At 48.5% G+C, this 16,315-nt stretch overlaps 1 protein-coding gene across 7 annotated transcripts in view; it reads left to right on the forward strand.

Moving 5' to 3' along the window:
- Window positions 1–16,315, forward strand: part of ANKRD27 (ankyrin repeat domain 27) — a 53,905-nt gene that overhangs the window by 10,771 nt on the left and 26,819 nt on the right. For all 7 annotated transcript variants that reach the window (XM_082676169.1, XM_082676171.1, XM_082676168.1 and 4 more), the window contains 10 exons: window positions 5,745–5,855; window positions 7,741–7,897; window positions 8,857–9,011; window positions 9,454–9,513; window positions 9,994–10,047; window positions 10,154–10,219; window positions 10,307–10,383; window positions 11,199–11,320; window positions 12,388–12,466; window positions 12,962–13,094. In XM_082676169.1, coding sequence (XP_082532295.1) covers window positions 5,745–5,855; window positions 7,741–7,897; window positions 8,857–9,011; window positions 9,454–9,513; window positions 9,994–10,047; window positions 10,154–10,219; window positions 10,307–10,383; window positions 11,199–11,320; window positions 12,388–12,466; window positions 12,962–13,094 — 1,014 coding nt within the window. The remainder of the gene's footprint in view (window positions 1–5,744; window positions 5,856–7,740; window positions 7,898–8,856; window positions 9,012–9,453; window positions 9,514–9,993; window positions 10,048–10,153; window positions 10,220–10,306; window positions 10,384–11,198; window positions 11,321–12,387; window positions 12,467–12,961; window positions 13,095–16,315) is intronic.

Consider the following 16,315-nt stretch of genomic DNA (forward strand, 5'->3'; position numbering starts at 1 on the left):
GTCTGTCTTGCTCATCACTGTGTTGCCAGCCCGACACTGGGGGGGGCGGGGGGGTGTCGAATGATATGTGATCAGCTTGTACACAGCTCTCTGATTGGCTGATGGCGAGGCAGCAGGGTGGTGTCACAGGGGCTATCAGTCCTTAGGCTCCAAGAGGCCTGGGCTATGTCCTCTAGTAGTTCTTCCATTTGTGTGTGTGTGGGGGTGGGGTGGGGCGTGGTTCACATCTGCAAAACAGCTCAGGAGATTTGCAGAAAGATGCTTCTTAAGCTGTGTCATCCTGCATTCCAGTGGTGCCCTAGGCCCCTTACTGCAGCCCCCACTGAGATCCATGAGGGGCTGCTTGGGGCCCACACTGGGCAGCACTAGATTTCGGGCCTTCCTTGGCCTCGTTCGGTGGACTCGAGAATCAGCAAGGCCAACTCCTTAGCACAGGTCAGCTGTGGGAAGGAGCTAGCTCTCGCCATCCTGCTCAGCCTGGCCAGGTGTTGGTGACTAGCCCCTGCCAACTGTTGGCCGTGTGATGGAGCCCCGGCTCATCCCTGTCTAATCTGTTGTAGTGCTCCTTCCGTGTCCGTTGGTTGAATGAAGCAGTAGAGTATCCCAGTGGCCTCTAGAAGAGCACCCATCCTTTCTGCCACTGCTGAAGGACCTACGTGACCTCAGCAGGTGAATGCTGAATTTCCTTCCATGGGGCTTGGCCTTTGGGCCAACTTTGGCGGCCCCTGAATCTTCCCTGGGGATTAGAGTCCTTTAGTGGGCTCTAAAAGTGTGAAGTCACGACTTTTGAATGTGTGTATCCCCAGGGTTAACTGCCTTCCCTCTTCCCTCTGCGAGCCGAGCTTGGGCCCCGCCCTCACACGCCGGCTGAGGGTGGAGGTTGGCGGGCCCCTCACCTGCCCCAGCCCCTCCCCGGGTTTGGCCGCCTTTGATGGGACTACCTCCACGTCCTCCACCATCCGCTCTTTGACTGATCCGTGGAGGCTCCTCTCCCAACGTCCCCCCATTCCAAGCCCAGAGGCCTGTGGCACCCATACACTGCTTCTCGTGGTCATCTGTTCTTGTAACCATCCAGCTATTATGCACCGTGGCTTTTTCAGATCCAGCTGGGCAGGCCTGCTGTACCCCTGGGTCTCTTGTCCATGGAGCTATGGCAAAAGTTCTCTAGGTTTCCCTGGTGGACTGCAGGTGGGTCCATTTGCCTGTAGGAAAAACAAAAATGACAAAAGGGGATTAAATTTGGTCCTTTTATTGTGGCCCTCTAATTATGGGGTACTCAGGCTTCTGAGGGCTAGCCTAAGAACCCAGCAGCAATGGCTTCCACGTTCCAGAGAACTGACTTTCCAGTAAATACCCATACAGCTGAGCTAAGGGTGCTGAGGTCCATATTCTAGTTCTCAGGATTTGTTTAGTATAGATTGAGGTGACAGACATTGAACATCTAGGCACTGTGTTGGGTTTGCAGGGTTACATGGATGAAAGGGGAACACAGCATGCCTTCAGGGAATCCCAGAAACAGGCCATTTGCAGCACAGAGGGATGAGTATTAGGACAGAAGTGGTCATGGGCTCCTGTGGAGTGGATGACCCAGCCTGGTGAGGAGTCAGGAGGGCACCCTGGGGTGATAAGACTAATGCTGCTTCTTGCTTTTATTCTTTCTCTTCTTTAATGATGATTACTTATTTAAAAAATTTTATAAAGGGGCTATAATAAAAAGTTTTATTGTTAAGCTCTGAACTGAGTAGGTCCCTAACTTATGGTCTGCTTGGTCACTGTAAAGTTTGTGTCCTCCACACCGGCTGTTAAAACTCCATGACCTCGGGACTTCCCTGGTGGTGCAGTGGTTAAGAATCTGCCTGCAATGCAGGGGACATGGGTTCGAGCCCTGGTCCGGGAAGATCCCACATGCCGCAGAGCAACTAAGCCCGTGCACCACAACTACTGAGCCTGTGCTCTAGAGCCCCGAGCCACAACTACTGAGCCCGTGAGCCACAACTACTGAAGCTCGCGTGCCTAGAGCCCATGCTCCGCAACAAGAGAAGCCACTGCAATGAGAAGCCCACACACTGCAACGAAGAGTAGCCCCCACTCGCCGCAACTAGAGAAAGCCCGCGTGCAACAACCAAGACCCAATGCAGACAAATAAACAAACAAACAAAAACCAACTCCATGACCTCTGTTCCAGAGGTAGTCTGAACCTCCATCTTACGAGAGCCCCCAGGCACCTGGCCCTGTCTCCGGAGGGTGGCTTCATAGCTGCTCCACCCTACTTCTCCGTGGCTGGCTTCCTCACCCCGGTCTCAGCAGGATCCTGGTGGAGATGGATGGGGCCACAGAGAGCCAGCCCTGGCTTGTGCTTGCAATGAAGTGCCCCGGGCAGCATTGTCTGCCTGAAAACTTTGGGGGAGTCCCTGAAATTGGAGGCCCCCAGTGCACTCAACAGATATTGATTGGCACCTACCGTATGGTGAGCAGTGTGCTTGGTGATGGGGATTCAGTGAAGTAGGAGCCGGTCATGCCTTATTCAAGCTAAGGAGGCGGAGAAGGTGTGTGTAAACAGGCTCACAGAATGCAGTCACAGGTGTGGGGACAGGGGTGGGGTGTCTCTGAAGCACCTCAGAAGTTGCTGGTCCCTTGGAGGCCCTTCCTCAGATGGGACTATGTGACTCTTTGATCCATTGAGCTGGAGTGGGGCAATCCCTTGGCCTGCGTAAACATCCCCTAGGCCTGGTTCATGCTGTCCCCTGTCCTGGGGCCAACCCTCGGGTTTCCAAGATCTTTCTGTGTTCACGGCTGCCTTGAGGCCACCTAGGAACCTTGAGGCCGTTTCTCAGTTCTGGCTCATACCTGAGGGCCTCCCGTTTCTTTCTTTAAGTTGCACTTTCATTAACATTTAAAATTTTTATGTTTTTCTCCCCCATTTCTCATTCCATATCTGCTACCACCAAGCCCATTCAGGACCTTTGCACATGCTTTCTTCTGACAAAAATGTTCTTCCCTTAGATCTTTAGTTGGTGGTTCCTTCTCTTCATCCATTCCTTGCTCAAAAGCTACTTCCTCAGAGACCTCCGTAACCACTCTACCTGAGTTAGCGAACCCTTGCCCCACTCCAGTCATTCTCTGTCCTGATATTCTGCTTTATTTTCTGCATAGAACTTACTGATATATGGAATATGTGTTTTATTATTCAGAAATCTCTATCCTCCACTTAGAACGTAATGTCCAGGAGGACAAAGCACCATATCTCCAACAGTGCCCAGTGTCATGAATATTGAATGAAGAAAAAACAGAAAAACCAAACTAAATTTTAATAATTAGTTGAATAAAGTTGGCTATCTGAAAAATTTTTAAAAATTATTATGTTTAATTTCAAACATGTACAAGTGGAACAAATCATGCAATGCACCCCACGCCCCCATCACTCAACTTCCGCAGTGCCCAGCTCAGATGCCAGCATATCTCACTTCTATCCCTGCTGCCCTCTCCCCTTAGCCAGGGGACCATTTTGAAGCAAATTCCAGAAAATTATATAAGGTAGTCATGTGATTTCATCTGTAAATATGTAGGAATGTAGTTTTAAATGATAAGGACTTAAAAAAGTAATCACATACCATTATCACAGCTAAAAAATTCTTCAGTATCTCCTTACTGTTGTGAAATGTCTAGTCACTGTTCAAATTTCCCAGATTATCTCATAATTTTTTGTTTGTTTTCCAGTTGGTTTGTTTAAATCAGAATCCAAAGGTGATCCACACATTATTCTGGATTGGTAGGCCTTTTTTAAAAAAATTGAAGTATAGTTGATTTACAGTATTATGTTAGTTTTAGGTGATTGAGCAAAGTGATTGAGTTATATATATATATTATATGTATATATATTTTTTCAGTTATATATATATATTTTATATATATATAAATGTTATATATATATATTTTTTGTTTTATATATATATTTTGAGTTATATATATATATATTTTTTTCAGATTCTTTTCCATTATAGGTTATTATATATATATTTTATATAGGTTATATATATATATTTTATATATATATAAAAGTTATATATATATATTTTTTGTTACATATATATATTTTTTGTTATATATTTATATTTTTTTTGAGTTATATATATATATTTTTTTTCAGATTCTTTTCCATTATAGGTTATTACAAGATATTGAATATAGTTCCCTGTGCTATACAGTAAATTCTTGTTGCTTGGTATGCCTTTTAAATCTCTTTTCCTCCTAACTTTCTTGAGCTAAACTTTGAAAAGAACAACTAAACTGTACCTACTCAGTGTGTAAAACTGGATCCATTTTGACATGTGTGTAGACTTGTGAAATCATCACCACAGTCTGTTTTTTTAACTATAAGCCCCACTTTCCTCGTTTTCCTTCTTTGCTCACAATTCAAGTATCAAGGTCATTCATCCTGTAGAGTTTCCTGCCTTCTGGCTTGTGCCGGTTGCAGTCCTGTGGTGGTGTTTACCATGGTCCTCTGGTCTCTGTATTTCCTGAACTTGGTAGTTAAGTCTAGCTCTGGGTCTGATTCAGTCTTGATTTTTTGCAGAGAGGCAAGCCCACTTCATAGACAGTTGTGATCTTCCATCAACGAGGGCCTCCCTTTTCTGCCGTGAGCAATTGGCGTATCCCTCGTGGGGAGAGAAGCTCTTTCTGACCTGCCTGAGGAAGCTCCTAATGACAGCTGCTCTTGAAGGCCCCAGAGTTTCGTGGTGTCTTCACAGAGGAAACTCCAGCATATGCTGGGCTGTGCTCCCTGCTCCCAGCACTGGCCTCCAGGAGGCCACAGGACTGGGCTGTGGTGAGGTGGGGAACAGGAGGTTGAGTCCTGACTCTGTCACTCACTGGCTGCGTGCCCCTGGACAAGTTGCTGCACTTCCTTGAGCCTCGGTTTCCTTGTCTGTCCAGTGGGGATAGTGCAGAAGCTGCTTGCCTTGCGCCAGGCTGCTTTAGGACCTGGGGCTCTGAGGGACATCACCACTTTGGTCGTCGTCTCCCAGGTGCACTTGAATCTGAGAGATTCCTCTTAAACGTGAGTCCCTGGGCCGAGCACAGATACACGTGTGGTTGCCTTTGCTGTGTTGAGCAAAGAAGCTGGTGCCCGGTCAACATGGTGGCCACGGTGGGACCAAAATTCACGTTTCAGGTTGAGGCTGCCCCAGAGACACAGTCTGGCACCTGAGACATCTCTGGTGGAGGTGGCAGCCTGCAATAGGAAACTGTATTTCTGTGGCTGGTAAAACAAACTGTGATCACAGTTCAGCTTAAAAAAGCATAGAAAGAAGATGGGAAGGAAACTGTCTTCATTGTGCTGCGTTTATCATTCAGGTGGTGGGATGCCGTGCGATTTTTTAGTTTCACTTTTCTGTACTTTTCAAACTATCGTTTCTTCATCTGGAATCATTCCTGAGCCTGCTGAGGACAGAGGGGGCCCCTGGGGTAGCTGCAGGGAGGGCCCAGCGGGGTGGGAGTGAGCCCTCCGGTCTGAGGCCCCGGGATGGGGGAGGCGTGTGCTTCCTCCCTCGGCTGGGTGGGGGCCTCAGCTTCCATCACAGTGGCAACAGATCAGCTGCTGCCCCTTTGGCCAGTGACCCCAGAGGTCCTCTCTGCCAGGAGGTCCCCGTGGCAGTTCTGCTGGTGCATCTTGAGATGCCTCGTGTTCTTCTGAAGTTGTAAATGACACGTCTGTTGAGTATTCACCCTAATTTGTTTTTTTCCAGGTGTTAGTACCCTGCAAAGGAAGCCTGTCAGGCAGTGTTCAGTCTACTTGTCAGTTTGAGTCCTATATTTTGATCCCAGTGGAAGAACACTTTCAGACCTTAAATGGAAAGGTATTCTTTCGTTTCTTGTGGGTCAACCAGGGCCACTCACTCAGTGTTTGGGAGTGGGGGAGGGGAGAGAATCCTGCTTCTCACCCTTTCACGTCTGTGTTACGTGATGGCTTTGACACCACAGCAGCCCTGCTACCTTTGAGGGCGGAGGAGCTGGCTGCAGCCAGGAGGTGAGGCGGGGCCGGGCACCTCTCCCTCAGCCCGTGGGTATTCTGCCGGGGAGTCGGGGAGTGGCTGGGACACCTCCCCAGAGAGGCCCTGTCAGAGCAAGCTGTTTATCCCCAGTGCCCTTGAGATCAGGGACGAATTTCTAATTTAAGAATTTTTTGTTTTGAAATCATCTCAAACCTATAGAAAGTTTCAGTAAGGTACAGAGAACTCTCACATACCTTTCTGCCCAGATTGGTCAGCTGTTAGCATTTTGGCCACATCTGTTTTATTTCCTCACCCCTATCCCCATCTATCCATCTGTCTATCTCTCTATCTGTCTACACCACACATTATTACTTTTTCTGAACCTTTTTCAGAAAGACTAAAAGTTGCAGACACCATGTCCCTTTGCTTCAAAACAACGTGTATTTCCTATAATACAGCACAGTGATCACACAAAATTTAGCATTGATAGAATACGCTTCTCCAACATACTGTCCTTTTTTAATCTTTTTTGGGTTTTTTGGCCGCACCCCAGCATGTGGGATCTTAGTCCCTGACCAGGGATTGAACCCGCGCCCCCTGCATTGGAAGTGCAGAGTCTTAACCACTAGACCACCAGGGAAGTCCCAGCATACTGTCCTTCAACAAATTCTGCTAGTTGTAATACCCTATTATAGCAAAAAAGATCTATTTTTTTAGATCCAGGATCACGTCTGGGATCATGCAGTGTATTCAGTGGTTAGTCTTTTTAGTTTCCTTCCATTTGGAACGGTTCCTCAGTCTGTGTCTTTCATGACATTGACATTTTTGTCTTGCTTTGTAGACTCTCCCTCAGTGTGGGTTTCTCTGATGTTTCCCATGATTAGATCGCAGTTATGCCTTTTCAGTAGGAATGCCTCGGAAGGGTGTTTTATCTCTCTCAGTGCATCGTGTCAGGAGGCATGTGACGTCAGTCTGTCTCATTGTTGATGTTAACTTTGGGGTAGGCATTCTCTTATTTTTTTTAAGCGGAAGCAGATAGGTTCCGAGAGGGGGAGGTTCCATCCCTGGTCAGGACTGGCCGTGGTCCCCAGCCTACCCGCAGTCAGGAGTGGGGGCCCACACTGGTGTAGCCGGGGCCGTGGGCATTGGGGGGTGCGTCAAGGAGGGATGGGTCCAGGGGGGTGGGTACCAGTACGCCAGTCTGGGGTGAGGGGTGGTCTGCAGCCCTGTGGCTCCCAAGCATGCTTCCATTTTCCTGCCAGGGATCTGCTCACCACAGCTGCCCGTCAGTTTACTTGTTCTCTTCCTGGTACCCAAATCTACCAAGAGAACAGAGGCACTGGGCTCATCGTGGCTGGTCTTCCCGGGCACCTTGGCCACGGCCAGAGTGATGAGCCGTGGAGGGGATGCAGCGCGCATCCTTTGGTGCTTCTGGGTCGCAGCGTCGGGTCATTCTGATCTCTTATTCAGAGAGGAGAACCTTCTTACTTTTTCCTTTTGCGGAGGGTACGGTGCTTTTGGGTAGCAACATGTGAAAAGAATCAGGGTACTGTGTAGCTGGAGTGACAGGGTGAACAAAGAGGGAAGAAAACATGTTAGGATCAGAAAGCAAGCTGGAAGAGTGTTGGTGCCCCCCCAAACCCACACTGGAGCAGAGGCAGGCGGGTGGGGTGAAGTGCCGGATGGGGACCAGGCTGAGGGGTCGGCAGTCACACGGGCTGCTGGTGCAGTGACGGCTCTCTTGTTCCAGGATGTCTTTATCCAAGGAAACAGGATTAAACTAGGAGCTGGTTTCGCCTGTCTTCTCTCCGTGCCCATTCTCTTTGAAGAAACTTTCTACAATGAAAAAGAAGAAAGTTTCAGCATACTGTGCATAGCCCATCCTTTGGAAAAGAGAGAGAGTTCAGGTATTCTGGGAGAAAACCCCTTTCTCCTGATTGGGAGAAATGTGCTTGTTGAACTTCCTCCTGACGCAGCTGTTGTAAACATCCCATAAAATATTCAAGAGCCCGCTAGAAACCTGCATAACTGTTTACAATAATTCCCCCTAAAACTTAATCAGAAAGTCATCCTGAGCCAAGGTGACGTGGATTAGGCTGCTGTGCGTGGTTGCACATGTTGGGTGTTACACACATAGACCTTAGTGGGAATGGCGCCCCCTGGAGTTGTGCAAAGTGGCAGCCCTGGCTTTGTCTCTGGGCCTCGGCTTTAGGGCTACCTCTTACAGCATTATTACCCACCCAGCCCCACTGCTGTGCCTCTTTGAAATCTCATTATTTTTTTAATTTATATATATTTTTTGCGGTATGCGGGCCTCTCACTGTTGTGGCCTCTCCCGTTGCGGAGCACAGGCTCCGGACGTGCAGGCCCAGCGGCCATGGCTCACAGGCCTAGCCGCTCCACGGCATGTGGGGTCTTCCCGGACCGGGGCACAAACCTGCGTCCCCCGCACCGGCAGGGGGACTCTCAACCACTGTGCCACCACGGAAGCCCTAGATCTCATTATTTTTAACAGGTAATAATTCTTTGGTGCTCCACGAAGTTGAGATAACAATTAATGTGCCAAACGCTCCTATCTGAGGCTCTTATTGTCAGGAATCAGGGCTTCCTCACCACAGCCTCACAGGTCATGCCTAGGGTCCCAGATAATTCAGGTTTGGTCCCAGGAAAGGACTTCAAGAGGACCAGGCTCTCTGGACCCCCAACTGGGCTGCTCTTGGGCAATATCTTGAAATAAGGTCATCCCTCTCCTCCTGTGGAAGATGGAGCGTCAGATCCTGGAGGAGCAGGGCAAAGGGTTGTGGGACTTGCGCTGTTAGGAAACAGTGAAGCCTTCAGCCAGCCTGACCCTCTGTCTCTTTTTCAGAAGAGCCTTCAACACCCTCAGATCCCTTTTCCCTGAAAACCATCGAAGACGTGAGAGAGTTTTTGGGAAGACATGCAGAGAGATTTGACAGGAACATCGCCTCTTTCCAGCGAACGTTCAGAGAGTGTGAAAGAAAGAGCCTCCGTCATCACATAGTCAGTAGCCGTGTCTTGCTTTGCTAAGCGTGCTTTGTCTCAGGCCAGTTCAGAGCACCAGGATCCCTCTCAGTTCACTCTGTAACTTTGCTGCCTCCATCGTTGGAAGTTTTGTTTAAATGTTTCTTTTTACCTATAAAAGTACTACAGACCACTGTAGAAAACTTGAAAATCACAGAGAAGTATAAAGATGAATATTGTTATCATCTATGTTAACCCTAAGGGGAATTTTTTTTCCTACTTTTAATGCATGTACCTAAAAAAAGTTGAAAAACAAATCACACACTTGATTTGATAAGCTTGCTTTAGGATTTAGAGCTTGTCACCCAGGAAATCCATTTTGTGAAATGTTCTCTTTGCCCCAGGACATGTTACATGTCCCGGGTTTTGTGTCGTGGCCTCGGATCATGAGGGTGACCTCTCTCTGCTCTGTGTTGCACAGGACTCCGTGAATGCTCTCTACACCAGATGCCTCCAGCAGCTGCTGAGGGACTCCCACCTGGTAAGCAGCACGATGTTCAAAAGAGACACCTGCCAGAAAGAGAGAGACAAATAGCATATATCACTTATGCGTGGAATCTAAAATATGCCATGAGTGAACCTATCTACGAAACAGAAACAGACTCACGGACATAGAGGACAGACTGGTGGTTGCCGAGGAGGAGAGGGTTGGAGGAGGGATGGAGTGGAAGTTCGGGGTTAGCAGATGTGAACTATTATATATAGGATGGACAAACCACAAGGTCCTACTGTATAGCACAGGGAACTATATTCAACATCCTGTGATAAGCCATAATGGAAAAGAATATAAAAAAAAGAAGGTATATATATGTATAACTGAATCACTGTGCTGTGCAGCAGAAATTAACACAACATTGTGAATCAACTAAATAAACCAAAAAAAAAAAAAAGAGAGAGAGAGACTTACAGTTTGCCCACATGCTAGTCCATGCTCTGTAACTGTACTCGTCTTGTCCTCCAGAAAGTGCTCGCCAAGCAGGAGGCCCAGATGAACCTGATGAAACAGGCCGTAGAGGTAAGGGGTCAGGGCAGCGAGGGGAGAGAAGACGGCAGTGCCGGGGGCTCCTTTGTTGCCCACCCCCCACTCACATGCCTTGAACTGGGTCCTGTTGATTTCACAGATGTATGTCCAGCATGATATTTACGACCTGATCTTTAAATATGTGGGGACCATGGAGGCAAGTGAGGTAGGTTCTCCATCATCATCGTCCAGGATGGAAGCCCTGTTCTAAGCCTTTTAAGACATTTGAAGCTTCATTAAAATCTCTTGTTAGGATGCTGCCTTTAACAAAATCACAAGGAGCCTTCAAGATCTTCAGCAGAAGGATATTGGTGTGAAACCTGAGTTCAGGTAAGGGTTTGCACTGCTGTGGCCGTGTCCTCAGGGGCTGGGGCACCGTTCGCCATCCCCCCCCACCCCGAAGCAGCAGTGGCGGCACTGATTTGACATGGTTCAGACCGTGGAGCAGGGCAGTTATTTGTGACCAAAGATAAAGGGGCTGAGGTTGGCAGATGACTGTTTCGGAGCTGGCATGCTCCTGCACCCGCCTGCCAGCATCCGGTGAGTGGGAGCCAGAAGGGGTGGAGTCGTACACAGCTGGTCTCTGGGCAGGCACGCAGCTCACCCAGGTGGGCCCTGCACACAGATGTCTCTCCTCACCTGCCAGTCTGAGGGACCCCTGCTTTAGGGGCATCTCCTTTTGGATTAAGTTTCATTTTATTACAAAAATGTCTAGGGACTTCCTTGGTGGTCCAGCGGTTAAGACTTCGTGCTTCCCTGCAGGGGGCACGGGTTCGATCCCTGGTTGGGGAACTAAGATCCCGCATGCCGTGCAGCTCAGCCAAAAAGTAAAAAAAAAAAAAAAATCTAAATTGTTTATGTCTAAACTCCCCGCCCATTGGCCTATTTCATTCTGGGGCTAAGGCTTGCTGATTTTTTTTCCTAATTTTCTGGTGCAGCTACATCACCTGGCAGCTTGATTGGCACCTTGAAAGCTGCTGGGTTTTGCCAGTGACCCGAGTCCGATTACTTCTGAGTTTCTAGTTTTGTTTGTCTTTACTTACGGTTTGCTGTAAGAAATGTGAATCTGAGGTATGGGATCAGATCCGAGAAGGAGGGCCCTCACACCGTGGTCTTATGTGGTCACTTTCCAAATTATTTTGCAGCTTCAACATACCTCGTGCCAAGAGGGAGCTGGCTCAGCTGAACAGGTGCACGTCCCCGCAGCAGAAGCTGGCTTGTTTGTGGAAGGTGGTGCAGCTGATCACCCAGTCTCCCAGCCAGAGAGGTGTGTGCTCGGTGAAGGGACCTGCAGTGGGGTGGCTGCATACATCCAGCTGCAAACGTCTGTTGAGAAGCAGTCGTCTTAAAGGCTCATAGAGATGGGTGGATGGGCAACAGAGCATTTCTGTGTGAGTGCCCTGGCGTCGGATCTGAGGAGCGGGTGCCTAGTAATGGGGGTCGGGGGGCAGGGTAGGTGAGGCATCTTTAGGGTGAGAAAATGCTGGTGGAGAAGCAGCGGCCTCAAAAACGAGCCAAACTGGTGATGGAAACATGGGGGTTCAGCTGTTAAGTTGTTCTCTCTAATTTTGTATACGTTTAAAATTTTCCATTATAAAAAGTAAAAACAAAATAAGCTAAGAAAAAAGTAATGAGAAGGCAGATCTGTGTGGGCAGATGGGGTGATCTTCGAAGCGTATTATCAATGAAGAAAGAACAGGAGTGTGTATGGTACCCTTCCAGCAGCATTGCGGAAAGGGGGTGACTCTGTATCCATATATACAATGGGGAGATCATAGACTGTCTGTGGACAGGTACGTGGGAAGCAACAGCAGTGGCCTCTGGGAAAGAAGTCTGGGTGGCAGGGATGGGAGAGATGTGCACGGTTGGCTCTTTGGTACTTTTTGAAATTTTAAATGTGTGAATGGATTACTTAAACAAAATTTTAATGAAAACAGTAGAGTCAAGCTGCAGATCGGCATTAGACTCTGAGGTGTATAAAACAGAAATGATCCCGGAGGAAAGAGGCTTCTGGCAGTGCCTCAGGCACGCCTTCAAGTTGTATCCACCATTGCTGACTTCCTCGGGCTCTTTATCTGTCCCGGGAGGTAGCGAGGGGTGGTCTGCTTGCAGTTTGCTTCTCCTGCACGTGTTCTGAGGATGCGAAGCATTCATTTTCCCCTGGAGTCTGACATCTATTCAGGACGCTAGAAAGGAAATTGTGCGATTGAATTTCTCCCTGATGTGTCATCTTCCTGGATTGTGGTTTTGTGGGTTGGATGGTGGTGGGGAGTTGATAACACTTGGTCCATTTGAGTCCCAGGATGGCTTTGAACATGTGTTTCCCCCTTGCAGTTAACTTGGAGACCATGTGCGCTGATGATCTGCTATCAGTCCTGTTGTATTTGCTTGTGAAAACAGAGATCCCTAATTGGTAACATTTTTTGTTAAAATGCTTTTTCAAAATGGCAGCACTGTACTGGGGTGGTTTTAGTGTCACTCTAGGAAACTGAGTGCCCCTTATGAGCCAGGTACTGCCCTGCTTTCGTCCTGCAAGGGGTGGCTGTCATTCCACGTACAGATGGGGAAGCTGAGCCAGCGAGCTTACGTTTCTCATTCTGGAGCATGTGGCTAGTCAGTGGCTGAGCGGGAAGCAGACTCCAATTCTGTCCGGCTCCAAAGCCCGTCCTTTTCCCACAGAAATGCAAGTTCCCTGTATAATTACCAGCTCTCTAAAAACTAGCCCATTCCAGGAGAGTCGCAAGTAGCTTCACTTATTTCCTAATTGTGCTCCCTCTAGATAAAGACCCAGGGACAGCAGCCCTGGCTCCCAGGAGCCAGCCGACTTGATGATGAAGCCAACAGCATTGCTTCGGCCACAGTGTTCATTGGGTGCACACCAACAAAACTTCCTTCTTCCCTCTGTTAGGGTGGCAAATTTGAGTTACATCAAGAACTTCAGATTTAGCAGCTCAGCAAAAGATGAGCTGGGGTACTGCCTGACCTCCGTTGAGGCTGCAATTGAATATGTTCGGCAGGGAAGCCTCTCCGTTAAGCCACTGGTAAGACCTCCCTCCTTCTCTGCCCTTTTTTTGTGGGTGTCACGGCGTGTGTGATGGGGTTCTCAGGGTGGTGTGGGGGAGGGGCCGTCAGAGATGCTCTCCCGAGAGAATGGGGCCTCAGCCCAGTGAGTGAACACTAGCCCCCCGTAGGTTGTGCAAGTTTGCGCGTTATCGTGTCCTTCTCATTGTTGATCTGCTTCGTTAATCCTTGTCATCCTCAAAAGCACACGGGCAGAAGGGGAAGCTAGAAGCGGTGAACTGGGGTATCCTGATCATGATGGGCAGGAGATGAGATTACTAACGTCTGCAGTTTTCAGGACTCAGTGGCCCTATTATTATTTTCTTGGTTGGTTGGTGAGCTTTGGCTAGTGGAGGCGATGATGTTCCCATGAGAACTGTGAGACTCTTGAACCAAGATTGCACTGCTGGCTTATTTCACTGCCATACCAACCAGCAAAACATGACAGTACTCACAGAAATTGCAAAGTTGAAATCAATCGAATGAAGAGATTTCTGTATTAAAAACCAAGAGTCCTGGGACTTCCCTGGTGGCACAGTGGTTAAGAATCTGCCTGCCAGTGCAGGGGACACGGGTTCGAGCCCTGGTCCAGGAAGATCCCACATGCTGCGGAGCAGCTAAGCCCGTGCGCCACAACTACTGAGCCTGTGCTCTAGAGCCCGCGAGCCACAATTCCTGAGCCCACATGCTGCAACTACTGAAGCCTGCACGCCTAGAGCCCGTGCTCGGCAACAAGAGAAGCCACTGCCCCACAACGAAGAGTAGCCCCCGCTCGCCATAATTAGAGAAAGCCCACATGCAGCAGCAAAGACCCAAGGCAGCCAAAAGAAAAAAAAAAGCAAAAAAACACCAAGAGTCTTGAGGATTGAACTTCGATCTTAATTTTCCCCTGATGTTAGCAGCTCCCAAAGTAATAAGTTGAAACACGTGGAAAAGAACATAGGCCTGTTCAGACAGGAACACTCGGGTACAAGCAGTTCCCTGAATTCATTTATTGTTAACATGTTTATGTATTTTCTAGTCTTTTTCCTTGCCATGTATACTTTACATAATTGAAATTGTAATGTACATAGCCTTGTATACTTTTTCCCCAAAATGAATAGTTCTATTTTTTTCTGATTAGAAAACTATTTGCTTGTAACTAATATGTGAAATATAAAAAGTAGCAGTGAAGACAACAAAAGCCTCCCATAAACACACTAGTTGGGGATGACTTATTAACATTTTGGTATATGTCTTTTTTCTGCACTTATACAATTATATTTTTAACCAGAATTTGAGCTTATGCTGCACTTGCTGGCACATAGCCTGACAGTATCATGGTGCTTGCTGAAGAATTAAGTTCTGCTCTGATTTGATTGCCCACACACATACGCAGGTGAAATTAGAGGCTGTGCATCTCATCTCAGATGTGGCTGGCTGTGAATCCCGTGAAAAGTTGTTTCTAATTTAGGGGGAACTCATTAACATTCTAGAATGCACACGTGTGTGTTCACAGGCGCCTCTGCATACACACAGGTCTGCAGAGTCAGAAATGTCACTCGGGGCTTCCCTGGTGGCGCAGTGGTTAAGAATCCACCTGCCAAGGCAGGGGGCACATGTTCGAGCCCTGGTCTGGGAAGATCCCACATGCCGCGGAGCAACTAAGCCCGTGCGCCACAACTACTGAGCCTGCGCTCTAGAGCCCACGAGCCGCAACTACTGAGCCTTGCGTTCATACTGCAACTACTGAAGCTGGCCCATGCTCCGCAACAAGAGAAGCCACAGCAATGAGAAGCCTGTGCACCGCAACGAAGAGTGGCCCCCGCAACTAGAGAAAGCCCGTGCCTAGCAACAAAGACCCAGTGCAGCCAAAAATAAAATAATAAATAGATAAGTTTATAAAAAAAAAAAAAAAAAGAGATGCCGCTCACTTCCAGAGTTGGGCAGCAAGAGTTCTTAGTTTGAATTGTCTTCTGTGAGGTTCTAGGAACACGTGTTGTTCCCATGGTGCCTGCGGAGGTTTTCCATCATGGCCCTGCCCTTCTGGTTCTTTCCCTCTGATGGGTCTCCCCTCCTGGACCCACTACCCTGCAGAGGACTTGCCTGGTGCTCCTTGCTGGGGCCAGGGGTGCCCCTTGTCACCTGGAGGGAGGTGCCCACCTCTTGAAGGTGCTCCTGTCCCCTTGCTGCACCCATCCTGTACCACAACCATCCTGCTTTCTTACTTTCCGTGGCATGTAGGCAGGAAGTCCAACGCTTGAAGGCCTTTGGCCAGAGAGTAAACAGGTGGTTGACCAAACACTAACAGTCAGCTTCTCACACATACTTTTCTTTCAGAAAATATTCCAAGTGGGATTGTGGCAGTGTTTGAGGGGTGGCCTCTCTTGTGCTGGTGTTGGTTTGAGTCCAGCCCTTGGGCAAGTCAGTTTGTCTCTCTGAGCCTCTGTCCCTCCTGTCTACACTGGGGATCGTGTTAGGTATTTCACCCTTGCCAGGTGGTTGCGAGGATCAAATGGCGTATTTGAAAGTGCCTTTTTGAAGTGTTACGTGATACCGATGCCCTTCCTTGATCTGGCAACACCGGCATCTGGATGCCTCTGTTTCCTGGCTGTCTGGTGCATCCTGCGTGGATAGCCCCAAGGATGGCCATTAGCTTGGGTGGGCAAGGGGGGGACACAGCCCAGTGCGCCCGTCTTGTCTGGGCCGTCAGACCCTGGTCCTGCCCTCCCGGATTGGAGGGTGGTTGGTCCCCCTGGAATTGCGACAAGGTTGCATCACCCTCTCGGCTGGCCGTGGAGCCCGAGCCTTGGGTCTTGAGTGGGTCAGGCCTGAGAGATGTCCTTTTACCTTTATGGACAGAGCAGGTGTTGTGGCTTCCTTGTCTTTTGTGATGGCAGCGTTGGGATTCCGTCTGTGGCATTGCCTGTGCCTTAGTGCAGTTCCGTCTAGGAAAGTGCGAGGCCACGGCTGCTTGTTGGTATTGATAGAATTTCCCGGGGAGAGAGCCCAAGTGTATCTCCACACAGCAGGTGAGGTTTCTGAAAAGCATTAAGGACTAAGTGTTAGGAAATCAATAATGTTTTACTGTTGACTCTTTATATACTATAATGTAGTTTCACAGAAATTTTCTCCCCAAGACATAATCATACTTGAGATGACCGTAAACATTCTTTAAGCATGTTCATTAATGAAGACTTGAGCTGTTTTGAAAATAACCATT

Source organism: Grampus griseus (assembly GCF_964374135.1).
Source record: "Grampus griseus genome assembly, chromosome: 19".
In the NCBI taxonomy this organism is placed as follows: Eukaryota; Metazoa; Chordata; class Mammalia; order Artiodactyla; family Delphinidae; genus Grampus; species Grampus griseus.